General features: G+C 47.0%; 1 protein-coding gene across 4 annotated transcripts in view; it reads right to left on the bottom strand.

Annotated features, from left to right (window-relative positions):
- Positions 1-115: 115 nt before the first annotated feature.
- Positions 116-27,511, bottom strand: part of hdlbpb (high density lipoprotein binding protein b) — a 34,501-nt gene continuing 7,105 nt past the window's right edge. For 3 of the 4 annotated variants that reach the window (XM_069186574.1, XM_069186573.1, XM_069186572.1), the window contains 27 exons: positions 27,268-27,349; positions 25,374-25,486; positions 24,171-24,322; positions 23,365-23,580; positions 22,696-22,902; positions 21,873-22,088; positions 20,880-21,086; positions 20,027-20,134; positions 19,465-19,569; positions 18,812-18,890; positions 18,366-18,505; positions 17,762-17,866; positions 17,336-17,449; positions 17,118-17,204; positions 16,595-16,726; positions 15,981-16,199; positions 15,335-15,556; positions 14,638-14,856; positions 13,900-14,038; positions 13,169-13,296; positions 12,091-12,195; positions 11,188-11,322; positions 10,410-10,553; positions 9,399-9,578; positions 8,387-8,503; positions 7,825-7,956; positions 116-7,178 (listed from right to left, as the gene is read on the bottom strand). In XM_069186574.1, coding sequence (XP_069042675.1) covers positions 7,086-7,178; positions 7,825-7,956; positions 8,387-8,503; positions 9,399-9,578; positions 10,410-10,553; positions 11,188-11,322; positions 12,091-12,195; positions 13,169-13,296; positions 13,900-14,038; positions 14,638-14,856; positions 15,335-15,556; positions 15,981-16,199; positions 16,595-16,726; positions 17,118-17,204; positions 17,336-17,449; positions 17,762-17,866; positions 18,366-18,505; positions 18,812-18,890; positions 19,465-19,569; positions 20,027-20,134; positions 20,880-21,086; positions 21,873-22,088; positions 22,696-22,902; positions 23,365-23,580; positions 24,171-24,322; positions 25,374-25,449 — 3,777 coding nt within the window. In that variant the 5' untranslated portion in view covers positions 25,450-25,486; positions 27,268-27,349 and the 3' untranslated portion in view covers positions 116-7,085. The remainder of the gene's footprint in view (positions 7,179-7,824; positions 7,957-8,386; positions 8,504-9,398; positions 9,579-10,409; positions 10,554-11,187; positions 11,323-12,090; positions 12,196-13,168; positions 13,297-13,899; positions 14,039-14,637; positions 14,857-15,334; positions 15,557-15,980; positions 16,200-16,594; positions 16,727-17,117; positions 17,205-17,335; positions 17,450-17,761; positions 17,867-18,365; positions 18,506-18,811; positions 18,891-19,464; positions 19,570-20,026; positions 20,135-20,879; positions 21,087-21,872; positions 22,089-22,695; positions 22,903-23,364; positions 23,581-24,170; positions 24,323-25,373; positions 25,487-27,267; positions 27,350-27,511) is intronic. The other variant, XM_069186575.1, reaches the window with a different exon arrangement.

Raw genomic sequence — 27,511 nt, 5'->3', positions numbered from 1 at the left:
GTAACCTGTATTTTTATACGCCTTCCACCTAGGACATCCTATGGTGTCTGCAAAATAAAAAATTAACACAATTACAGAAATAATTCTACGGAGAGTAAAAAAAGATCAGAAAAGGTTTGTTTTTGGTATTTTTTATTTTTACTCGGAATATGAAAAGTCCAGAGTCACTGCATCACCTGCAGTGTTGCATATTTCCTCAATCTGGTGTTTTTATTAAGGCCAATAGTGTTGTATCACCGTTTAAAATAAATTATAACAACCATCAGTCATCCTCCACTATATATACACACACAAGCATATGTATAGACATACATATGAATATGGATGTACATACAGTACATTTTTACATATACTACTGTAATATTTTATTCCACAGGGTTCAGCAGTTTTGTTTTTGCACAGTTGTGCAAAAAATGATCTAATTGGAGAAATCAGATTTTAATTCTACAGAAGGATCATATTTTAAAAATAATGCAATTTTAAAATTCTATAGATTTTAAAATATAAAATGCACACAACTCATTTCCAGAGAAATGTATTTTTTTGTGTTGCATATCTTGTCACTCTATGTTGCTGACCCCAAAGCGTGCTTTCAGAGCCTGGATACAGTGGGAACGGCCAAAGTTCACAATAAATTTACAAACAAAAAAAAAAAAGGTGAAAATGCAGTTAAACAGAGTTTTGTGTCCAGCAATGTCACTCCAACATTAGCCAGAGGAGACTGTGCAGCAGCATGGCCCTCATCCCTAGGATGGGTCCAGGAGGACAGCTGGATTAGAGTACCAGGGCACCAGTTTAGAATTATTAATTATAATTAGTCAACAAATGACTTTCTCAACTTTAGGATAGTAAAGGTCTTTAATTTTTCACACATGGAAAAGACTTAATACCAGAGTACCAGCAGGTTATACCTCAAGTTACCAGCTTGTGAAAAACTTGGAAAATGATGATTTTGCTCCTTTGATCAACCCTAGAGAGATCATTTGTTCAGTCGGTTCACTAACCAGCATTGGACCTTGAGATTTGCCAAGGGCCAAAACGGTTTCACGACCTCATAACTATGGAACTGGACATAAACACCACCTCCAGTCAGAAGGAAGCGGTTTAATGCTTTTAAGAAACGTGATTTAAGGACAGACCTACAATAACTTGCGGGACTGTGGGAGCTCTCCAGTACCACAGCTCAAACCCCTTTCAATCTCTGCTGCTGATTACAGAAGGATATTTTGGTGGTCAGTGAAATATATGAAGCGCACCTCATGGCCAATTCAGGATAACTTTCACAACCTTTGTTTGCAAGATTGTAAGTGCATCCAAACATTTAACATTAAAAAATCCGTATGAAATCTGTTAACATTTAAAAGTGACAGGCGTTAGTCATTTTTAAAAAGTCTGGGCAGTACAAGTACAAAATGCTGACAGACTCAGACTCACTGTTTAAAAAGGACAGCAGGAGAGAGAATATCCTGCTGAGTACTGAAAGAAAAACAGATGCTTTGACTTGTCCATACCAGTCTCCACAACCATCTAATCATAATAAAAGAGTAAGTATGTGTTTTAAATTTCAAAGGGACCATGCAATCCTAGATTTTAAACCCTAGCCTGCTGCAGCAGGACAGTAAACTCCATGTGTTTTCTGAAATTTCTAGGCTAGAAGATACAGCCCATTTACCATACCGCACCCCTGATCTCCCGTCGTCAACCTGACAGCACAGCATAGTTTCACAAGATCAAAACCCTTTCTTAGGCTGTCCAAAAAGAAATGAAGACCAAAAAAATAGTCCTTTTCCTGTAAAACATTAGTAAACATAACGTATCGAATTGTGTCCAGTTCGTAGTCGAGACTGACTCCTGTTTTGCGGTCTCGTGTATCCCTACAGTACTGGTAATGACTGACAATGACTAAAAAATAAAATCACCTCGTTTCATGCCATGCCTTGAAAGAGGACCTCTGTGAGTGGATATACGTGTATACAACTCGGTACCATGTAACCCACAGTCTCAGGTAAAACAAAGAAAAATGCTACCTTTAAATGCATTTGAAATGTGAGTTCAGCACACATCACCATGAATCATGCTAGCTCTGCAAACTGGAGGAGGAATAACTAATTTAGTCAATCACAAAGTTCATCGCGCCGTACAGGCAATTAACCCGGCTCACAACTTAGTCCTACCGTCTGAAATGAGACAGCTACGCCACACACAGTCTTTTAGTCTTTGGTTGTGAAAACTTGAACTTTAGAATACAGGGGGTTTTGAAGGAGCCTATGCTCGGGCTATTCCTTTCTGCAGTTTGCTAGCCGCTACACTGAGACAGGGCTACTGGTGCAGTTTTAATCCGGGGTATTGGCTTCGGACACATAGGGCAATCCTGCAGGATTTGTAGGTCACCTTAAGCCATCACCCCCGGGGAAGTTAGCAGCGGGGACCAGTTCAGTAAATAATTATGGGAATCCAGTAGTTAAAGAACTCGGGTTGAAATCAGTTCTAAACTGGATCGACGGGGAGCCCACTCAAGAGCTGGATTCGGGGCATGCATACATGCCAGGTATGCTGTTTAAAGGCTGTATTAAAAATAATTGACATCTTTAAAACAAAAGACACTATAAAACGAAAAAAAAGAATCAACACCACCAAAACAATAACTGAATCAGAAGCCTAGATTTCCTTATTTTCTGCACTGATGCACAGCTGTTCAATCATAAAAACCCACCACTACACAATGTAAGAACGTACGCCTTTGAACCTACAGAGGTGAGTGCAGCACCCACCCAGGGAGAAAAGCTCACTGTCAGGCTCTGAGGTCAGTAGCTTGACGTTGATGAAGTAGGTTGTGGTTTTGCAGCACTCTTAAGTACCTTTATACCCGTGTATTACAGTAAAAAGACAGGGAAGTCAGTCAAAACTAAAGTCCTCCCACGCACCTCACAGAGCTCAGCTATTTTAGATCTGGAAACTACTTAAAAAATACACAAAACAGAACTACGCAGTGCCCCCCCCCACCCATAGTACTTCTGTAATTCCTCAACCATCACCCATGGTTATACCTTCTTTTCTGGCATTGTGCATGAGGGCCATGCTGTGCCACTCCCTACTGGGTGTGAGCCTCCTCCATTTTGTGCTTGGTGTTGTGTCACATGAGCACAGTGTCAAGACTGCTCTCATTTAAATATGTCCAGTGTAAAGCTCAGGAATAAAGGAAAACGGAACAAAAAGGTGTCTCCAATCAAGCTTTAAAAGAAAAAAAAAAACATTTATTATACAAAGAATTCTAAATTATATAAATTAAGACTGAAAGACCCTAGAAAATTATTTTTTTGACAAAAACTAAGAGGGGATAAACTTGCCAGGCTGACCTGAAAAAAAACCCCTGATCTCACCCATGACTAAGCCAAAAAAAAAAAAAGGAACTCTAAGACTGGGCTATTCAGCACTAAAACTGCAAACTAAAGCTTTTTTTTTAAAAAAAGAGGCAGATAATTATATAATAATCAACAAATAAATAAAAGACAGACCTTTCTCCTGAAGGATCTAACTTTCCTATGTTCTCTACCGCTTCAAGTGGGTATGATCTATGCCAGCCCAAGCCTCCAGTCGCCCAGGGAGGCACTCCTAAGGCATCTCCTGCATGTGTCTGCACCACACAGCTCTGCCATACCACAGCACAATGAAGATCACATAAAAAACAAGGCAACCAAGCCCTGATGGAGCACACTATAACCATTCACAGTATTTTTCCTCACTAAACTTTTCTTTATGAAGAGGGTTTTAATTTCCAGTGTTTAAATGCGATCCAGCCTTCTTAATTCCACATGACTCCGAGGTGCTCTATAAAAACAGCGACATCGTAGCTGGCCGAAGTGGGGCAGCTGCATCCTTTTCTCAGATCCACTCGGCTTCACAGATGATGAGCCTTATTCAATGCTTCCTTGGAAGAGAGCCCTCCGCCACCTCAGATTCAATAAATACCAACTAGCCCCACTATCTGCTACCTATTCCTGAAACAGCGCACATCAGGTTTGGATACAGTACGTATGTTGTTTGTAAAAAGTGAAGAGCTTGCACAAGTCTCATGGTTTCCATCAGGCCAGGCAGTTTCTAGATTTCTGCAGCATGAAGCAGGCTGGCAGTACATCGCTGCCCCCTGGATAGGCCTGTGCAGTCCACTGCAGGTTCACCTCTCAGCAGGTCTCGCCCTCATGTCCACAGCTGGGCTTACTGGAGTCACCAGGGTAGAGTATCCCTGAGCAAAGGTACACCAGTATCCGCAGGAGGGGAACTCCATCCCACCACCTTCCAGTTAAAGAGTGCAGAGCCTTCAGAAAACAATCTATATACAACAGAGGAACAAGTAACAGGTTTATTCCAAGATGAAAAGAGAAGAGAAAACAACCTGAAGAAGGTGTCACCTGAAGAAACTTCACAGCCGAAACGTTGAGTTTTCTCTCTTCTCTTTTCAGCATGGAATAAACCTATTACTTGTTCCTTTGCAGACTACGCATGTTGACGTAGTTACCCACCTGAACTGTATACAACAGTCGAGGACGTAGGGCAACACAATCTACGACGCGTGACAAGTCCTGAGTTAAAAACGGTCCAGTTTTCTTTTAACAGGGATCGCGGGGCAGCAGGTCAGGTTCTGCATTCCTAACTGGAAGGTTTGCTGGCATGAGCAACTGCAGACAGAGCTGCTGTATCCTTGAGCAAGGTTACTTTATCTGGATTGCTCCAGTCCACCCAGCTGTTTAAACGTGTAACCAGACCTGCTGGGGCTAGCTCTGGCATGGACTAGGACTCCATCCACACAACACAGAAACAGATACAGAAGACGAAAGCTCTGGCCTGTTGAGCTGGTATGCTCAAGTAAATACACGACTTTCATTTTTCCCCCCAGGAAAGTGACAAAATTGAAATTGTTATATAAAAGCATCCGGTATAAGCCCAATCCTAAAACAACACCTAAATTAAATAACCAAAACCTCTTCCCTTTCATGTTTTTTCGACTAATAAAAGGGTTACAAGTATATTCAGAACTCTTTTCTGTAAACAAAATCCTTCATATAAGACTACATTAATCTAAATAGCTTATTTTTCATATAAACCACTCACTGCATTTTCTGATCAAAGAGATTAACAGGGAAATATGCTCTGGGCACAACAAGTACACTAAAATCCCTGTTATGTACACCTTTTAAATTCCGCCGTGTACAAACCAAGCGATTTGATTCAGGATAAGATGGCGTATGTTCTGGAACTGTGTGCTTTTTGCCGTTTTGGCTCAAAAATAAAAAATATAACTTCTATATTTATAATATATATATAGAAAAGCAGAGCAGCCAGGACTTACGTACCAGCAGAGAGAAAAAAAAAGCATAGAGAGGAAGGGAAGAACAAAACAGACTGGGGAAAATATGGCTTATTCTAAAAAACTGGAAGTAAGCACAAACACAGTGTACAGGGTTTCCGACAGAGACAGAGGCGGAGATCGTTCTGGAGCAAAAAAAAAAAACCCAAAACAAACGCGAATCCGAATAAACGACACGTCCTTCTTTAAAGTTCAAATGGCTACTGCTCAAGTGGCTCACCCGAATTTCCGTACAGCGCTGCTCGCGCACAACGCGAAGCTCTAGGGCCGCGGTTCCGAAAAGGTTTTTCTTAAAAACACACGAGTGCGGCTCTAGGACTACGGCCAAGAACGCCGCCGGTGCCCCGGCCTGCGCCGCCAGGCTCCCCCGTGGCGTCCCCGAGACAGCGCAGCCCGGAGCAGGACAGGTTTCTCAGCGGCCCCGCTCTCTGCTGCGGACACGTCCGCGTTGTCCGGCCTTTCAAAACTGCAGTGGAAGAAAGAGTGCGGAAAAGCAGAACCGGGCGGTTAACTACTCCGGTACCCCTCCCCTCCTCTCAGGTGGGAATGGGCGTGGAAAAGGGAGTTCCTTCACCCAGGGCCGTGCCAACCTAGCAGAAGATTCGGAAAAAATGGCCCTGCTGATTCGGACTGCCATTTTTTTTTGACACTGAAACCTATGGTCACATAGGGTAAGACAGGGAGATATGGTCAGTCACCTCGACTTACTGTTTAGTCAACACAAAATGCCCACGCTCCCCCTGGCACCAGTTCTCACACCCCTTGACGGTGGCCTTTTTTTTTTTAGGGAGATCAGTAAATCTGCTCCCCATCTTTGGAAAAGTTTGAGTCCATTCAAAGGTAGACAGAGCAGCACTGTGAAGAAACAGATTCCTGTCTTCAACACGGCAGTTACCCTGATGAAATAAACCCTACAGGTTTACATTACAAACAAAAATATATAGGCATCTTTACATCTCTCTCAGGGTGCCGCTGCTATCAAGAGCTTAAAACAGTCTTGGGTCGCGTCTAAGACACTGACGCACTAATTCTTTCATTGTCTCTTATCTATCAGTAGCCTCTTTTTAACACGTATAAGCACACTTGATACAAATAATTTGATGTCTATCAGGGTAACATAAAAGAAGAGTTTCTTAAAGATCCTTCCACTCTGTTTAAAGGAAGCATCAAGCCCTACAGTCTAAATGTCAGAGGTCAAGTCTCCTACTTTTTGCTTCCTCTCCTGTAACCTTTGCACCCTCTGCAACTGTCACTGAGATGTTTTTAAAAACGTTTTTTCTTTTCCCATCAACTCATAAGGTGTTTTTTTTTTTAAAAAAGGCTAGACTACAGATTTGCCACCCAATGGAGGAATGACACTGGATAGCTCTATTCAGGACTGCTGTATCGCTTGGTTTAGGGGAACTCGTCTCGTCGGCAAGACAGAGACACTGCTGAAGGACTAAAAGAACTGAAGGCTCCCCAGGCCTGTTCTGCAGAGGTGGGGTGAACCCCGACTCTCCGTGGCTGTGGGCAGGTAGGCGGAGGGTGGCAGAGCAGAGATGGGCACTCCCTCTCCCTTCCTGGTGGCTCTGATGGGATGGAGGCGCCGAGTGCTGGCATCAGGATGGACAGAGATGGAGAGAGAGGAGGGGGAACCGTCTGTGCCTGCAGAGCCCCGGCCCAAGCAGGTGGGTTCCACGTTCTGGTGCTGTCTCTCCCCCCCAACCTCCCCACGCTCTCAGAACTTCTTGGGGCCCCAGGCGGACATCTGTTTGGGGGCGACTCCGGTGCCGAAGGTGGGGAAGTCCTCTGCGCTGCTCATGTCTGGGGCCTGTGGACACCGGGGGTCAGAGGTCATCGCGGAGGCGGGCGAAAGCGGGTTGCCGCTGGTGGTGGTACTGGTCCAGCCTGTACCAGTGGGTTAAACTTGGACTATCCCACAGGCGCAGCCTGCTCCCCCAAAATTCACGCTCTTCCAAGGTTGATTTTGAGAAGAACCAGGTTATTTAAAATAATTGACTAGCATTAGTCACCATCCTGACGTTACAAGGTGTTTCCCTTACACATCTCCTTCGGAAATGGAAACTACTTAAACCACAGGCAACCTAGTTTCAGGAGAATGAAACACTAAAATACCAAAGAATGATTAATTTGAATGATATTTTTAAGGCCGCCAGATATATTGGATTAACACAGGTGCTCATTTGCACATTTGCAGCTCTTGTGCTCCTCCTATAAGCCATTAGAACCATCTAATCTTGGTGTACCAGTGATGCATTGGAGTACAGCACAGCTCACGGCTGTGAAAATGAAAATGAAATGAAACCAGGGCAAAAGAGCAAGCACACCCACAGAAACCTCTCCTGTCAGCTTTGCATGCCGATGTCTGTAAATGGCAAAGGGATGGCATAATAAGTGCAGGTTGTGTAGCCCCTCAAACCCCACCCATTAGCTCCAAGTGCCCCTTGCCCTCTGACCTTGTTTCCTGGGACATTCCAGGGGGCGTCCCGTACCACAAAACCTTTGGCTGGACCCCTGTGGTCGTCCTCGCTGCGGGAGGGGGGCTTCATATAGGCAGCCATGGTCTCCGTCTCTGTCACGTTCATCATCTCGAGATACATAGACGGGAGATTTTCTTAGGAATATTCACATTATCATTTATTATTATTATAATCATTTATTATTATTATTATTATTATTATTATTAATAATAATAATAATAATAATAATAGTCAACTTTATTTTATATCAGGTGTCTACTTGGGATTATTTTTGTCAGGAAGTATGAAGACCTGATCAGCAAAGGTGTAATGCTTAATTTACACATCAGCTTTTGAAAGCAATTTGAAAATGCTGTCCCACTGACAGTGGAGGTAGGGTCAGCCTACTCATTAGGCAAAACAAAATCTGAAAGTTAAATTCATTTACTGACTGAAATTGCAGGATTTTACCCTGAATTTCTCAGGGAGTGGGTGAAGAGGCCACGGCCTTTTCAAACACATAGCACGGAAGACCCCTATCTCATTGAGCGAGACTCACATATTCCTCCTCCAGGTTGAGCAGGTGGTCGATGGCGTTGTCCACGTTTTCGGGGAGCCCCGTCACTGTCACCCGGTCCGGATCCTCGGAGCCTGGCTGGGGGAACCGGATATCAACCTGCCGATGAAACGCAGAAAGAAAAAAACCTTTAAAATCACCGTCACACAACTGCACCCTAGCACCACCGTGTGACAAGAGTGTTCGTCAGGGGAGACATGTCAGCATTCCCCATTGATCATCACATCTGTGTCTGAAAGAGGGGACAACAGTCATGTATTTTGAAACAAATGGATTTTTTAATGGATTTTTTCGGCCAGCAGCTGCAACTCACAACTGACAAACCACTGAAGCTCAGCAGGTGTGAGCCTGGTCAGTACCTGGATGGGAGACCTCCTGGGAAAAACTAAGGTTGGTGCTGGAAGAGGTGTTAGCGGGGCCAGTAGAGGGCGCTCAGCCTGCAGTCTGTGTGGTCCTAATTCCCCAGAATAGTGATGGGGACACTACACTGTAAAAAGGCGCCCTCCTTCGGATGAGACATAAAACCGAGGTCCTCACTCTCTGTGGTCAGTAAAAAATCCCTGAGCATCTCTCAAAAAGAGTGTCCTGGCCAAATTCCCCCGTGGCCTTTGCCAATCGTGGCCTCCTAATAATCCCCCTCTCTGAACTGGCTTCATCACTCTATTCGCCTCCCCACTGAGAGCTGGTGTGTGGTGAGAGTACTGGTGCACTATGGCTGCCGTCACATCATCCAGGTGGGGCTGCACACTGGCGGTGGTGGAGGGGAGTCCCTATTGCCTGAAAAGCTCTTAAGTAGAGTGTCCAGAAAGTGTAAAGAATTATTATTAAACAAGGCAAAATATTTTTTTTAGAAACCAGATGGCTTAAAATCACCAGAACCACTTTCACCTTGTTTCAAAATTTCATTTGGGTACAGAACAGCAAATGAGAGGCTGAGAATCAACAGGATGTCTTCACGAGCATAAAAAGAGAAACGCGTGTGTGCATCTGCTACCTTGAACTCCTCCATGAGCTTGCGGATGGCCTTCCCCCGGCCCCCGATGATGCGGGCGTGGACGCGGTGGTCCAGCTTGATGTCCTCGCTCACCATCTCCTCCAGGTTGGCCACGAGCCGCTCGATCGCCTCCTTTGCCGCCTCCGCGTTCCGTTCGTACCCCGTGATGGTGATCAGATCCTGGGGGAAGGGGCAGAGAGGGGCGCTGAGGCCGGGCACGCGCGGCAGGAGTGCGTCGGGAGGCAGCAAAGAGCTCTGAAGGGATGCTACCTTCAGCTCAAAGGGGAAGCACGAGCGCCATGATACCAAACGGGCATGGAGACCAGGTCTCTTGAAGAGGCAAGTCCTTCACTGGACGACTAAGCAAAGCTTGGAAAAATCGCTGCACAATCCCGTGAGAGCCAGCTCACTTGCACAGACATTACCTCATGGTCTAAAACTATCATTTTCTTCTGCTCTGTTGCAGTTTCTACATTATTTCTATCTCCCCATAAATTTAAAACATAAAATATTTTTTTTTATCTGTTATAGCACTGCCAACCTCTAGATTTGCACCGAAAAGAAATCGGAATTTATTCAGAATTATCAGAATAAATACTAAATTTGAAGCAATTCAAATTTGAAGCCCCTCTGGACTTCTCTCAGGTGTACTCTACTGCACTACCAAGATCAAGAGGTGGGAAAAAGACTGAGCTTTGTCAACAATTTCTACTCATTTTACATTCATTATAAAAGGCATATAGTGCAGAAACCACTTGGCTATTTTTCAATCAAAACTGTTCTAAGAGAATGTTATAACCCTAACTTAAACCTTCAGGGTTCACCATCTGCAATACAATCAGGGACAAAAGTTCATGGCAATTTTTCTTTGCATTTGGATTCTTTATTGGAAAGAAAATGCACTGTGCTCCGTGCTAGCAGACTAACAAGACTGGCCCCCACCAAGCAGTGAGGAGCCCACTATCTGCGGGTCTCAGCTGGGGGTCTCGGGGAGTCGATGTGCGCCTATACCTGCTGCTCGTCGCCCTTGTCTGGGAACTGGATATTAACGTCGTGGTCCTTGCGGATCTGCGAGATGACCGCCCCCTTGCGCCCGATGATTTTGGGGTGGTACTTGGGATGCACAGAGATGGTCAGCTTGAAGCTCCGCAGAGCCTGCGGAGAACAAATCGGTGCGGTCAGGGTAAAGGGCAAGAGGATCAGTCGGACAGCGCCTCGAACACAGACCAGCCTGCAGAACATCTCCGCTCTGGGGGACTTCAGAGCGAGGCTACACGCTCGAGAACTATAAAATAGGTAGTGTAACCGGTAATACGTCATACGTCTCTCTAAACTCCCACACATTTAAAACCATGGGAAGATGCCGCACAGTCCAATACAACATTTATTGATTTGTACATTACATGGTGCCCTCTGTTAACGTGGGCTCAAGATTGCAAAAAACTGTAGTGAAAAAAGACTTTTATTTTTTACCCTGTGGTACTTAATTGAATGACATGCGATGGCTTTTTTGGCTCTATAAAATATTTTTACTGCATGTGATTTTAGTGTCGGTTAGAGCAAACCAGATGTTGTCGTAATCACTTCGGTGGCAAGTCTAGTGCAGTATTTTCCATCAGAAAAGTCCTACTGGTGTTGGAACCCAAGTAGAGATAAAAGCAGAGGCCTTCCTGGGTCCTCATTACACTGCGGCAGCGGTTTGTGTTCATGGGACAAGGTCCCCATCAGATGTGCTCGAACACCTCGGCCGCCAGAGACCAGATTTAAGAGTGGTAGTAAGACTCAGTACCCTGTCCTCCTGCTCCGCCTGCAGCTCCTTGACCCGCTCCAACAGGCCCAGCCTGGCGCGCTCCACGTTGGCCACCTGGCCCGTGATCTTAATGGTGTCCGACTGCTGCTCCGGCTGGGGCACCGAGATGTTCACCTGTCAGCGACAGAGCACAGATGGTCATTTTCATATCTCAATCTCAGACCACAGTCTACTCCTGTCCAGCCCTGTCCGCATCCATTTCACTGGGAGAGCACAATGCCGGGGTCAGGCAAGCATTCCACACGACACTGTCACCCCACAGTGTCCCCAGGGTAAACACAGTGGAGGAGGTAACAGTCATCAAGCCTCAAGGCAGTCTTAAAGCCACAGCCTTTATTATTTAAAAACACGAGGAGCATGGGACAGCCCGCCTTCTGTAGAAGCTGAGAGAGCACAGCAACCAAACATGCTAAAGATTAAAGCACTTTTGACATTAAGAGTGGTATGTTCTACTGTGTGTTTCACAGAACCTGTATATATTCATGTTTCTATTTACATAGTTAGAAAAGAGAACAACAAATAAGGCTCACAATGTCATAAATTAATTGTATTATCTATGAACAAAATCTTGTTAAATTTACTCTGATCACTTGTAGGTCTCACAGCAACGTTGAGGGTTTTAAATCCTTCTTCACTGTCGGCGATTGACAGACGTGCTGCACCAGAAGTACAACTCCATCACAATACTCTTTAATCACAGAACAGTTTGGCTCCTTCATACTTATACATTATTAATATTACTAAATACATTCTCCTTGCAGAAACAGGCAAGGCTGTGTCAGGCTGTTAACCGTGATAAGCAATAAAGGCATCAGCTGAAGGGCGAAAGAACATAGATGTAACCGTGAAAAAGCTAACAAGCGTTAAGGCCTGAGCCGCTACCTCGTAACCCTCCATCATCTTGCGGATGCCACTGCCCTTCTGGCCAATGATGTAACGGTGGAGATCGTAGGGCACCTCCACGTCCACTGTCACCGGGACCAGGGCCTGGAGGAGAGAGACGCACAGATCCACGTGTTCTAGATCAGTTCCCTTTCTCGTATTTCACCTATGTGCCCTTGAAGCAGCTTTCTCCATCTCTACAACTGTGGAGAGCCCTACCTTAATCTGATACGTCACCAACAAATCACCAGATTTTAAAGATGTGGAACAATTTAATTGCAATCAATTAAGATTCATTCAATTACAGGCAGCTTGGAACACAAAGCTGAATAGCTAGCGTGGTTCTTCCCTAAAGGAACAGAGATTCCTTTATTTAAACACATATCTGGCTTAATTGATTAATAACTTTCAAGTGCTCCCAATCTTTAGCAACAAATAACTTGTGCGCCACTGAGCCTCTCTCTAGCAAGTCTTATTGGTCACCCTTAATTAAGTGTTAGCAGTGAAATATGCAGACTGAAGAAATTTACAAAAGAAATGCCTCCCAACTGGCTGAACCAGTGAACAGGCTGGAATGCTCGGCTACAGTTAAGACATTATTGGCTGTGGTCAGACCTACAACTTTTAACTGTGATTAGGATTCCTCCAAGCAGTGGCACACAATAAGCTGAGCTCCATCAGGGTTAGGCAATACTGACTTGGATACAGTAGGTCCAGCTTGGAGCCTAACTGTGAATCCCGTTGCTTGCTGGGGCCCACACGAGCTAGCAGTGCCAACAGTGCAAGACGCTCGCTCTCCTCCAATCAAGAACTGGGGGAATCACAGTGTGAAAAGTAGCAGACAATCACAGATGCCATTTTGGAAGAAGGCTTGCATGGAATTCATACCCTCCCGTGCTGGAAAATTCTAATGGAATCAACAGCGATTCCAGAAGTTTGCAGGAAAAAGGTGCTAACCAGGAAACACAATCCCAAGATCACTGGTGGAATCTAAAGGAAGGTGCATTTAAGACTGAGAAGAGGAGGCACTTTTCATGAAATGTTCTGGGACTCCTCCCCCCCACCGCCCGGCACGCACCAGCAGAGCCACGCTCGCCGCCTCACACTTCTCCTTGCGTCCGGAGATCACAATGATATCGGACTTCTTCGGCAGAAGGTCCAACTCCGCACTGACATCGCCATTTTCCTGAGGGTGTTGCTCCACACCTGGGCAGAAAACAAGGAACAGTAGTTCACTAAAGCCTGCCAGCTGGACTTCTCCGTTGCATCTGTAATAATTCCATCTCGGTACAGGAAAGTTAAGGCATGTTTTACCATCTCATATCTCTGCCCACAATTCAGGTTTTACGCAAGATTCATACACCTTTCAAACACGAGGAAGACCGTACTGCAGCATCCATTCAAATCAATTTGAGGATTTAAACCCCTGGCTACTGCTCAAACTGCACTGATGGAGCAGAAAAAATAAGGGGGATTTTTAATCGTAACTCTAGACATTGTGCATGTGTGGATTTGAAAATTCAAAATACAGAACAGTGAGCCTGAATCTAAAGACGGGAGGATTTACACTGACATGGGCTTCTGGCCACGTGGCACAAAGTTAACGTGAAATAATAAAATGAAAAATCACAAAGAAGCAGCTGCTGGAAGTTCATTAAGATTTTTCTCATTATGAACAGAGACAGAACTCTGCGGTAGGCCAGGGCTGGATTTTGAGAACAGCATTGAAAACCAATTCAGGCAAAGAAACAAATGGCAGACATGGTGATGGGTGATGGGTGATGGCGACTCTCATGGTGTTGTACTGACCCAGGCTCTCCTCGCGCTCGGGAAACTTGATCTGCACGTCGTGATCACGGGTAATCTGCTGCACGCGGGATCCCTTTGGCCCCATCACAGCACGGTGATACTTCTGGGGGATCACACACTCCACAGTGACCTGAGCCTCCTGCACATCCAGGGGCACCAGACAAGAGAGAAAAGGCACGGTACAGATCAGAATAATTTAATATGACAAAGGTCACAGCAAGTCTGTGGTAGTACAGCCCAGCGTGATAAAGATGGTTTAAGGTGTATCCAGAAGTACTTTTAAAAGCCCTGACTTCTGTATGAGGATGAGGCATTGGGGACAAAACTGTCATATATGGTACACGTTGTTAGAAAGGTTTAAGCAATGCGTCTCTAACGGTTCTTTTACTTTATTTGCAACCTGACAGTTTTATTCTCCCTTGCACTGACAACACATCAGCTCCCATTTGCTGGATCTCCATCCACTCGACTTCAATGGCAGGAATGAAGCAATGGTATTCTCAGGCCTTTGCACTGTCTGTAGCTGCTGTGAATAAATTCAGGCGGGGAACCCCCCCTTGTCCACTGCGTCATCCAGGACCTTGGCAGTGATTTTCGGAGGACTTTAAAAAAAACCAATCCAAACACGATCGAGGAAAAGAATAAAGAGCGAACATGCTATCGTCATGCAGCATCATGGGACGGGGGCCGAACGCCACAGGTCTGGGGACGAGTGAAGGTGAGGGGGCGGGGCAGTACCAGGTCCTCGATGATCTCCTGAATGCGCTTCTTGGCCGCCTCCACGCAGTCCTTGGCCCCCTTGAGCGTGACCTTGTCGCTCTGCACGCCGGTGCGGGGGAAGCTGACCGTCACGCCGCCGTACTCTTCCGCGATCTCCCGCAGCACCTGCCCGCGCCGCGCCACGAAGTGCCGGTGGTAACGCGGGTCGGCCACCATCGTGTCCTCGACCACGTTGTCCTGGGGGAAGAGCGCGGGAGCTCAACGCAAACATCCCGGGGAGCTTACGCCTGTATTTCGACTGCGGAGGAAGGCAGGGGACCCCAACAAACAGAAGGGAATTGTTCTTCTTCCATCACTCATCACCCCACTTAGAAATGTCTCTCCACCCTTTATGTTACGAGCAGAAATAACAGCCTTCTGTGCGAATGCATTACAATTCCATCATCGTGTCACACATTCAACATTTGCTTAAACAGGAAACAAGCACAGCAGGCTTAACACTAGGGTGCTGATCTTTGTAATTCCATTATCACAGAACAATTTTGATAAGGGTGAAAGTTCAGATTTTCATTTAAACGCTGCCGACCCGCCCACACCCTCCTGCCTATGTCAGGATCACCCCCCCGCACCCTGCTCATTCCTGTGCTGTATCTGGTATCAAGCGGGGCCCGTCTCCCGGCTCGAGGGTAGGCGAGGAAACTGCTGCGTTCGTTACCAGGTTCTTGATCAGCGTCTCCAGCTCCCGCTGCGCCTGCCGCACAGCCTCCTCCCGGCCCACGATGGTGATCAGCTCCTGCTCGTGGTCGTCGGCGGAGGGGAAGATGATGCGGGCGCCGGTGCGGTCCCTCACCTTTCGGATGTTCCCACCGCCCCGGCCGATCAGGAACTTGTGGTACTCGGGCTTGGCCTGCAGCTCCACTGTGAAGTTGTTGATTTGCTGTGGAGGGGAGGGGGCAGGACGGGGGGGGGGACGGTGGGTGACAGCTGGCTGGAGGAGAGCCGGACAGTGCTCTTCCTTTCCGGGCACTTCCTCCGGGAGTTCCTACATCCCATTTATTTAACCACCCCCAGTAACCTGCCTCGTTAAAGGGCTGCTCAGCACTACAAACTTGCAAAATAACCATGTAAACGAATCCGTACGCTGATTAGATTTAATGTCTGCAACTTTGCATTACTGGGTTCTCAAGCAGAATTGATTCATAAAAAAAATCTGAAAAATTCTCAATTATACCCAAAGCTTTGAAACGGGCCATTCATATTTTTTTCTTATAACCTGGAAAAATCCATTCATCTACCAATGGGACAAGGCTGGCAGGCCTGCAGCCCGTCTCTTGGCTGTGAATCCCTTTCACTTCCGCTACCTTTTCTTCAGCCAGCTGCAGCAGCTGCCTCTTGGCCTTCTCGACCTCGTCCGAGGGCCCGCGGATGGTGACCTTGTCGCTGCCCGAGCCCTCGGAGGGGAAGTGGATGTGCACGCCCCCGCAGTCCTCCATGACGGAGCGCACCAGCCGCCCCTTGGCCCCGATCAGGGAGTTGTGCAACTTGGACGGGATCGACACCTCCGCCTCCTTGATGTTTGCCTAAATGAAAACGCAGTGCTTTAAGATGGGGAGGCAAAAATAACACAGTGGCACACAGCAGGCTCCTTTTCAAGAAATCTGAAGCTTTCCACCTGCCGAGAGCTAATTCATTCCTGCACCCTACAGAATCTGAAATCGGGACGCATCAGAGGTAACGATCACATTCCACTTGTCTCAGTATTCCATCAGAAAGAGTGCTGTCTCTTTTCTGCATGAAATCAATCTTAAGTTGTTCCTATATGCTACAATATACCATTAAGGGGCCAAAAAGTTCTAAAAATAGCAAGCTCTTAGCAAGATCATGCAAATGAACATTGCGAGATGACTAAAGCTGCAATGGTCAATATGTGGCCTTTCTGTAGCTTGCAAGTTATTTTCCTGGGCCCCCTCCTCACCAGCTCTCTCTGGATGGCCAGGATGCGGTCGCGTGCCGCCTCACAGCTCGCCTTCCTGCCCGTGATGACGATGACCTCCGAGTTGCTGTTCTCCGTGGGCAGGTCGATCTTCGTGTTCGTTTCCTCGCGGATCTGTACGAGCCGACAGCACGGTCACTAACGCATCCTGCATCCAGACTGTGGATCTGCCGTTTCGCAGGGCTGCTACATGTTTTATAGTTTAGAGGGCCTTAACTTTGTCGTAATCATGCGCTTCAATTAGATAAAGGGCCTAATTCATATTATTGCAATGCAGAATTAATCTAACCAGCCCCCTTTTTAATTTGAAATTCTAAAGTTAAAACAAAAACATTTAATTTTGTGCCACAAAATGTAACATTCAGAAGTAATATATTTTTATATAAATATAATATAAAAAAGAAAACTTGCGTTTTCTCACTAGACAGAAATGGGCAGTGAATTTGTGAGGCTTGTAAAAAGCAAGGCTGGGGACGGCTGCCCTGCTCTCCGCCCACTTTCTCACCTTCTTGATATTGGCTCCACCTTTCCCGATGATGTTCTTATGGAACTGCTTGAAGATGGGCACCGAGATGGAAAAACTGTTCTCGATCTAGGGATGAAAAAACGCAGACAGCTTAATCCAATGCTGGGCGTCAGATTCACTTCTAACTACACCAGCTAACCTAGTTTCATCAAATCCTTGTGTGCTCTCATTCTTTATTTGTTGTTCACAAGCCGTACCAGCTCTATGATGACCTTCTGCAGGTACTTGGAGCACTTCTCCACCTCGTTCTTGGGCCCACGCAGCTGCACAATGTCGCTCTTCTGCGATGGATCGGGGAAGTTGATGATGACCTGGGGGGACGCCATGAGAAGAGAGTGGGTGAGGGGTGAGAAAGACGTAGCATCTGAATGGCAATCTACGACAGGTGGCCTATTTCCTGTGTGGAACAAATGTAACGCAGATACAAGGAGGTTGTTAGGATCCTGAGCCCCTGGACAACCTCCGCAGACACTAGAGGACGCCAACATCACTAGAGTTCTCCTGGTGCACACTGGGTATCCGGGGCATAAACACAACACCAGAGCGTCTGACATGTACAGGTGTGCCGCAGAGTCACGCCTGTACAGCATCTTGTGAATGTTCAACTCAAGCATGCCAGTCACCTCAGGGAACTTGTCCCGGACTTCCTTTATCTTCTCCCCCTTCTGCCCGATGATGGTGCGGTGAAATCGCTGCTCGATGATCAGGTCCTTGGTGCGCTCGTTCTCCTGGGAAAGACATCCCAGGCATCTGAGTGGACAGCACGAGTGAAAAGCAGTCTAATTCTCTAGTTATGTACAGTACACAGCCTCGTGCTGGGAGCAGTCACTTCTGAGGCCGGCTTCTCCAAGACAATAACAATAAAAGGCCACAGCAAGCTGAATGCCCGCTCTTCCAGCTTTCACAGCTCCCTGGAGGTTTTGCATTTTGCTCTCACACAAAGAGATACAAATCTAAAAGTCCTTAAGAAGGCATTTATTACCCTATCCTGGCACAAGAAAAACATTTCAGCATGACTTCCGACATGCGGTTGATAAAAACAACAGAAAGACAGAGTGGAGAAGATCGACATTGATAATCAGGCGTGTACATAGTAAACACAGACAAAGATAAATCAACTAAGAAAAGCAGACTGATAAATCAGGGCACAGAACTGACGGAAAGCAAACTTTTTTCCCCCTTGATCCCTCTTATTAAATCCCAAGGCCGGTCACGTCCTGTCCTCACCATCCGGGCCGCCATCTCCATGAGCTCGCGGCGTGCCAGCTGCACCCCCTGGGGGTCGCCCTCGATGCGCACTAGCCCGCTGCGCTCGCTGTCCTGGGGGATCCGCACTGACACCTTGTACTGCTCCTTGATGCGGTTAACTGCGACGAGGAGGGAGGGGAGGGACAGGAACCCACTGGTTATTTACCTTTGCATTCCTTGCCACTGGCTAGGACAGAACAGGAAGGGAGACGCGGACAGACGGACATGCTGATGGACGTACTGTACTGATGGTCACGGAGACGGACGCCCACCCGCTGGCAGCGAGAAGGAGTCAGAAAGGGAGAGAGAGAAGGGCGGAAGTGGAAGACGGGGAGGGAGAGAAGCAGACACGGGGGGTCGGACAAAGACCGTGAAAAAACCGAGGCAGGCAGGTAGGGGTCATGCATCCTTTGGTCCACACTCACTGTTGGCCCCGTTCTTGCCGATAAGGTGCCTGTGGAAGCGCTGGTCAATGGTGACCTCTGTATAGTCCATCCTAACCAGCTGGGGGGGGAGAGAGAGAGTAAGGTCAAGTCAACTTCTACCACAGCAGTATTTAAAAGATCAGAAAAAATTTCCCCTTGCAAATACACAGGCATTCTAGTTTATCGGCATTAACAGCCAACAGTGGTGTTCCAAGAAATATGGAGATATACACCACCAAATACTGCTACGTGACATCTTAACTATTCTCACTGTTCACATTTTGACAAGCTTTGAACCCTCTGGAACACAGCTGACCAACCTTGGTCCTGCAGGGCCAGTGTGACTTCATGTTTTTATACCACTTCGGCTCTTAAGCTTGATCAGCTAGTTACTGGTGTAACTGGAGCTTCTGCTAGATCCTCAGGTATTGCTGCTTTAAAGAGACGCAGCAAACTTGCAGACACGCCAACCACCCTGCAGTACCAGGGCTGGAAGTCCAGCTTCAGAAGGTGCAACCACGTTCAAGATGTGAGCTGCCTACTGTCCACACATTTTCTGCAAGAACTCCTTTGCCTTTCTCCAAACCTCTGCGCCCCCCCCCCCAACCCCAAGAAAACAAACATCCAAGAGAAGTCAGAGCAATTACACTGACCAGATCTTTAATGATGTCCTGGATCTGAGTTTGTGCTTGTTCCACCTCCTCCGTAGGGCCCTCCAGTGTGATTTTTTCATCTCCGTCTGTGAACTCAATGTGGACCTGTCACCACATACACACACAGACCACAGCCTCTCTTAATAATGAGAACAACGCAGGAAGCACTGTTTCATACTCACAATTTGTCATTCGACCAATTTAGGTTTCTTTTCTTGACATGACAGCACCAGTACAAGTGTGAAAAACGTAACCTTTTATTCTCCATTACCATTTAACTATTAAGACACTTGATATGTTTTAAGTCGTATCAGCACTGTACATTTTAGCCCTGACAAAATGTTTTGAGAGGTAAAGTGGGCAGCAGACCCCTGTGCTGATCATTTCTCTCTCCCTGCCTCTCACTCTCCCACAGGACCTGCAGACCTCCATGCCACCCTACCCGCTTGTCAAGGATCAGTTTTGCCAACGTTATACACTGATGAAAAAGCTGGAGAGCTGCTGCCAGTCTTGTGCTGGATGGGGCTAGAGTGGGATCTGGGGTCCGAAGGCTTCCTCTCACCTTGGGCAGCTGCTGGGTGATGCGTCCGATGTTCTGTCCTTTCTTACCGATGATGAAGCGATGAAGCCAAGCTGGAGCAGTTACTTCAGCCACCATCACACTCTTTGCCTGCACAGGGTCACACACACACACACTCACATTTGTACTCCTATATTTGTGGGATCTTCCTCTTAATCTGATTGTATTTAGATTTACTGGGAAAAAAATGACTTTTGGAAGTTCTAGATGATAATGATAATAATAAACGTTATTTTATATAGCGCCTTTAAAGGTGGCTTCTCAAAGCGCTTTACAGAATGACCACAACAATAAAAAAAAGAATACATAATACAGAGGAGACCGTGGATGATGGTACCAAGAAAAGCAGAGGGGTGAAGAATGGAACCACTTCAGTAAAGGCTCTTCTAAAGAAGAAGGCTTGGAGACTGGATTTGAAGGAGTTTAGAGAAGATGTTTAGATGTCAAAGATGATGCTAGCTACTTTATAAAAAAAAAAGCTTGTTTTGCCCTTCAAGGATGGTCCCATAGAGTGTTGTCAGGAGTTAATGTTAACAATGTCACTATTCCCCACTAAATGAGTAATTGAAGTAATTTCTCAGTTCTTTACCTGATCTGCTGTGCAGCAGGGCAGACCACTACATGGTAGCTCTATGTAACATGGGTGGAGGCTGCACGTCAGTGGAGACTGAACTGAGTCCTTTATTATATGTAAAGTGCTTTAGGACCCTTCAAGAAGAGAAGTGGCAGAGACGTTCAAAAAGCTGGAACCTACGGAGTGTTCCAGTCCCAGATGCGACATCCGACACCCAGATGGGAAGCTACACCCCCCTCTCCCTCCTGCTGCCCCCCTCACCTTGGCGTACACCTGCGTGAGTGCCGGGCCCAGCTTGTCGGGCTCGCCTCGCAGGATGATGGTCTCGGAGCCGGAGTCCAGCGGCGGCATCTCCACGGACACCCCCGTGGTCTCCAGGATCTCCTGCAGCGTGTTCCCCTTCGGCCCGATGATGTACTTGTGCTGGGACTTCTTCACCTCCACCGAGATCGTCGTCGTCTTTCGCTTCTGCTCGCGGGCAGGGAAAATCGAGGTTTGAATTAACTTGCAAACCTAAGCACAATTCCCCCCCCCCCCCAAATAACAGGCAACTTATGTGGGACTGCCAAGGGACTCCCAAGGAACAGGCTGAAATCCTTGATCCAAACATCACTGCTGTGAACCCTGGTTTGGGAGTCCCCGAGTGCCATAGAATTGCTATGGGGAAGCATGGGACTGTGTTGGACTGGGCTCTCTCATTTTCTACACGCAATAACATCAGTGAGAGACGTGCCCCCTTCCCAGTGGATGCTACCCCTGCTCAAACATGGTTACACTCTTAACTTGTCAAACAATGAACACTTCTGCAGGCAGGCACGCTGGAGGTGCATGTACATCCACATCTTATTCCCACCAGTCATTGTCCGAAAGCCAAGACTTACTTATGGATTGCAAAGTGGGTAGATGTGTAATAAGACATTTCTATTTTCTAAACTTATTTCATCTTATTAGGGTTACCTCTTACTATAAATTTCAGATGCTAGATGCTAGCATTTCAGATATTCGCTTGTACATCGCATTAGCATTAGTCATCACAGGGACTAGCGAGCAGGAAGGTCCGCATCACATTGGAATTCTCGCAACGCACAATACTTTCACAAAGTTCATGATTTTGGACTTAATTCAGAATATGTCAACCTTTTCTATACCGTCGCTGAATTTATTTTGTAACTGAGATGCAAAAACCGGTCTAAGAAATGGGGACTGCGCTCCCCCTTTAGATATTAGAGATAGCGGCCAGTAGCCTGCGTGTACCTTGTCCTCGTAGATGGCGCGAATGCGAGCGATAGCCTGCGCGACGGGCTCCTTCTCCCCGGTGATGATGATCTCGTCCTTGTTGACGCTGGGCGGGGGGATGTTGATGCGGGCACCCGTCTCCATGCTGATCTCCTGCACCGTTTTGTTGTAGGCGCCTGCGATGAAGGGGTGGAAGGCCTTCTCCAGGCTGAGGCGCTCCACAGCCCGCTTGTCCTGGAACAGCGGGGTGGGGAAAGGCAAAGACGTTACCACAACACGAAGGCAAGAACGTAGGGCGCGTGAGCTGATGAGAAGAGGAAGACGGAAGTCTTAAAACAATCCGGAAGAAGAGAAGCTGGAGAACGGAAACGGCATGAGCATGAGCCATGATCTGGTCCAGTCTCAGAAAGTTCTACATGGACAGGTCGGGTCAGCCCAGGAGACCTCAGCTTAAACATGCATTCACAAATACAGCACAAATCTGTTCTGCTTGCACTCACCCCTTTTCATCCACGTGAGTCACAACCCCTCACTTTGCCCACCCTGCACCAACAATCAACCATTGAACTCAGTCTCGCTTGCTGATGACCTTTCAAGGACTATGAAAGTTTCTGAAGCCTGGGCAAACAATTCAGGGAGTCTGAACTGGCAAAAGAATGGGGGTGCAGCTAGCAGGACCCATCCTGGTAAACAGGAATGGGGATTTCCTAAAACTATCCATAGAGCTTTTGCAAGTGCACTGAGTATGATCAGTCCACTGGGATGACCATGTTCGGTCACAGAAGAGGCCCTCTTCCAGGTGCCGTTTAGAGGGCATGGGGCATCGGTGAGGACGTTTTACCTGTTCTGCAGAGATGAGCAGGATCTCGTGCCGGGCCTTCTCGATGCCCTCCTTGGTGCCAGTGATCTTGATCTGGTTGCTGGGGTCATCAGGCCGCGGGATGTTGATTTTGGTGGCCGTCTTCAGCTCCAGCTCCTGCAGCTTCTCTCCGTTCTTGCCGATGACGAAGCGATGGTGCTCCTTGGGGATAGTGACGGTGGCTGAAGCCTGAGGCAGGGAGAGAGCGGCACATGGTCATGGTTTTCTACAGCACAGTGGAGACAAACGGGTCTTTCAACATCAAGCTGGTATAGAGATTGGATAACCAGCTCTTGGTCTGTTCTTGTTGTAAGGTTTCTTATGCTTTCTGTGACACGCATACGATGTTTTGTTTCGCCAGCAAGTTCTGTCACGAGAAAAAAGGAAAAAAAACTGTAGTAACATGACTCTAAGTTCAAGAAGTAGTGCCCCTAAAAAATGTCTAAACCAATTTGGCAGCACGGAAAACTACTGGTCCATAACTTAATTCTACATAAGGCACTGGTATTTCCAGAAATATGTCAACTGCACAGCAGTACTAATTTTGCTAAAATCAGAGAAAAATAGAAAAAAAACAACAGAAAATGCCCGGGGCCAGCCTTCTGCGTAACGATTCAGTAATCTTCCTCCCCTCCACAGACGTCAAGTCACCTGGGTCTGAAGCCGAGCGACGATCTCCTTGCGGGCTTTCATGACGGAGTCCAGCTTGCCGGTCACCATGATGGACAGCCCCTGGTCCTTGGCCAGGGACAGCTCGATGTGAGCCCCCGTCTTCTGCATGATGTCCAGGCACACCTTGGCCTCCTCGCCTTCCCCAAACTGGCTGTTGTCCTTGTACCTGCGCTCCTCCAGAGGGACGTGAAACACCTGACCGAATTGGGGTGAAAGCAGGTGGGTTACTGTGCACCTCAGGACCACATAGGAAACTTCAAGGGCATTACAGCACCCACAAAGGACTCATCTTCATCCCAAACCCTACTGTGTTTCACTTTCTATGAACCTGCATTTCAGGACTTCCCAGTCCCGGGTACCCCAGTGTCTGCTTCCCCTCAGTTAATCGAGAAAATCATTTGATTCTTTTGAAATTGTTTTTACACTTACACTGCTTAGATTTTTAGTTAATCAAAATTCAGATGTACATTTTAACAGGCCTAAAGATTTGCAAAAGGTTTCAAGTCATGGATTCAATGATACAACAGAAGCACCCCCTGCTTCTGTTGCATCATTGAATCCATGACTGGAAACCAGGAATAGGATTGGGGAGCCCTGCTTTGTTTGGATAACCACAGTCAATTTAAACTAGACTGGGTAAAGGCAGATTGTGAAAGTCATTTCTGAAGAAAAGGCAGGATATCTTTTCAAGTTTCCATATGAACTACTGTAGACTTCTAACTTAGGCTGCATGTCAGGTGACGACATGGCACTCCTGAGGTGAACACGCGCCCTCTGGCCCGTACCTGGGTGATGACGGAGGACTTGATGGGCCGGATCTTGCTCCAGGCCCCCGAGGGCTCGTTGGACTTCTCCCCCGGCGCCCCTTTCTCAGGCAGGGGGGGGAAGGCCTCCAGGTAGGTGGGGATATAAGCCTCATCCTCTGGGGCGCCCCCTGCTTGAACAGAAGGCAAGACTTCACTGTGTCCGCTGTTGCAGAGAGCCAATGTCTGCTTCGGAATGAGAGGGGAAATCTTTGCCCTAGTAGTCCAATATGAACACTCAAATAGGTGGGAATCACTGAGCTTCAAGAAGCTAGACTTCACAAAATACAATTTTGATACAATTACTGAGACAACGTGATGCATCAATAACATTTGACGTAGGGATTTAAAAATGAAGAATTTAAATTAAGGACTGTCATAAATGCCAAAATACTGTAATAAGATATCACTTAAAATACCATGTACAGTAAAGTACACAATCAAATCCTGGATCTGGAATTAATCTGAGGAACAGCAACCAGATGCATTCAGGGGCCCAATAAAACCTGAAGCTGCATCTTTTTCGTCTTGAACAGAGAAGATAAATGACCCCATTCAAACCCCTCCAAGGCACTGACAAAGCCGGTGAAACACAACCTGAACAGGGCAGGCACTCTTTTACACAAAGGGCTGTGGTGTAATAAAAACAAGTGGAGTGGAACAAGCTGCTCCCCCATGTTGCTGAACCGTCTTTGAAGAAACAGCTGGATAAGATCCTCCGATCAATCATTTACCAAAATCCAAACACGAACGACTAATGTCCTCCTCACATTTACTCAGTGCTCTTATACTGTTCTCACTGATCTACAGCCCTGCTCGAGCACCACTCCTTTGACATTCAGTCGCTCCCTTCCACATTTTACACATTCTTTTTTATGATTTATACAGCAAAATATTTCTTAGGAATTAAAAAAAAAAAAAGATCTGCTGGGAGTCCTAGTTGAAGGAATGATGGCACGGTTCGTCTATGTTCCTTGAGTGGGTGTTGTGAATTTCACATTTTGGATCCAGCCTCTGAAGAGCACAGCCAGGGGTATTTCAGAAAATCTATAATTTATATGGTATGATGTATGATATATTTATCATGTGAAAATGTATAAACATTTTGGGAAGGACAAAAAACAAATTCACCCAGCAGGAGGCGGACCCTCCCGAACCCTGAGCGCGTCCCTGCTCCCTCCGTACCTGCGATCTCCTCGTCCCTCAGCCCACTGCGGTGCTCGGCGAAGCTCTCCGGTGTCAGCACAGCCACGGAGCTCATGGTTTCAAACCCAGATTTGCGAGTTTCCGGAATTCCACTGTAAAAAACATCAGGCACGCAAATCGGGGTTAAGCCAGCAGCCATATCACCCTGCAACTCACAACTGGCACCCCACTGAAGCTCAGCAGGTGTGAGCCTGGTCAGTACCTGGATGGGAGACCTCCTGGGAAAAACTAAGGTTACTGCTGGAAGAGGTGTTGCGCTCACCCTGCAGTCCATGTGGGTCCTAATGCCCCAGTATAGTGACGGGGACACTATACTGTAAAACAGGCGCCGTCCTTCAGATGAGACATAAAACCGAGGTCCTGACTCTCTGTGGTCATTAAAAATCCCAGGGTGCTTCTCGAAAAGAGTAGGGGTGTACCCTGGTGTCCTGGCCAAATTTCCCATTGGCCCTTACCAATCATGGCCTCCAAATAATCCCCCTCTATGAATTGGCTTCATCACTCTGCTCTCCTCCCCACTGAGAGCTGGTGTGTGGTGAGTGTTCTGGCGCACTATGGCTGCCGTTGCATCATCCAGGTGGGGCTGCACATTGGTGCTGGTGGAGGGGAGTCCCCATTACCTGTAAAGCGCTTTGAGTGGAGTGTCCGGAAAAAGCGCTATATAAGTGTAAGCAATTATTATTATTATTATTTTATTATTATTATAAAGCACAGAGACCATTAGGGCTGCTGCTGGGAATAGGCTGAGTATCGCGTCAACAGTCTCTGTCCGAGGTCCTGAATCTCTCTGGAATGAACTCGGCCAATGGATTTTCATCTGCTCTCCAAATCTGCTGGAAGAACTCCATTTGGAACTCAAAGACTAACCAACACCATCCAAGTAATAATAATAATAATACCTCACACTTATATAGCTCTTTTCTGGACACTCCACTCAGAGCGCTTTACAGGTAATGGGGACTCCCCTCCACCACCAGCAGTGTGCAGCCCCACCTGGATGACGTGATGGCAGCCAGAATGCACCAGTACACTCCCCACACACACCAGCTCTCAGTGGGGGAGAGAATGATGAAGCCAGTTCATAGATGGGGATTATTAGGTGGCCATGATTGGTAAAGGCCTAGTAGAAATGTGGCCAGGACAATGGGGTTAACATCCCTTCTCTTTTCGAGAATCACCCGGGTTTTTTTTTAAATGACCACGGAGAGTCAGGACCTCAGTTTTACATCCCATTCGAAGGATGGTTCCTTATATACAGTATAGTTTCCCTATCACTATACTGGGGCATTAGGACCCACACAGACCTCAGGGTGAGCGTCCCCTACTGGCCCCACTAACACCTGTTCCAGCAGCAGCCTTAGTTTTTCCCAGGAGTCTCCCCTCCAGGTCCTGGCCAGGCTCACACCTGCTGAGCTCCAGTGGGGCTGCCGGCCGTGAGCTGTAGGGCGATACGGCTGCTGGCTAAATACGAGGAAGGGTAGCCTTGTGAAGTGGTGGCAGGGATATGCAAGGGGAGAAAAAATGAAACACAAGACCTTGCACCACCTCCTGGGTGATTCACACACTTCCTTTACTCATCGTAATTAGACTCATTACTGCGTAATTGTATTCATTATCACCAGATGGTGACCAGTTGATCCCCATCAACCCTCCAGAGAAATATTTTCTCTAAATACACTTCATACTCCTCTAGTTTCAGCTTTCTATGCAAATGAATGATACTAAGCTGAAGCACAACTAGACGACAACCCTGCTCAGGAAATAATTCTAAAACCACACCTTACTGCTCACTGCTGTATGACAGGACCAGGGAGAAGAGAGAAACGGAAAGAGTAATGGGAACAAAACCGGTCTTCCGCCAAAACAAACCCACCTGCAAAATGGTCAAATGCCAGAAAAGTCCGTCCTGATCGGGGCTACCGAAAGCGCTTCAGTGTGAATCTGTGTTTCTGGTCCTGTGGAAGGAGAGAGGGACCGGGGGTGAAAAGAAGAAAGATTGAGTCTGTGTCTACAAACCGGTTCTGCTAAACTGTTCCACCCATTTCCAGCTGGAAAACATCTAGGAGATCCAGTTAAGTCACCAATGGCTCAATCGCAAAGATCCTCATCTTGCTGAC

The sequence above is a fragment of the Lepisosteus oculatus genome, chromosome 3 (assembly GCF_040954835.1).
Source record: "Lepisosteus oculatus isolate fLepOcu1 chromosome 3, fLepOcu1.hap2, whole genome shotgun sequence".
Lineage (NCBI taxonomy): Eukaryota > Metazoa > Chordata > Actinopteri > Semionotiformes > Lepisosteidae > Lepisosteus > Lepisosteus oculatus.
Note: the sequence above shows the minus strand (reverse complement) of the source record. Positions and strands in the feature narration are given on the sequence as shown.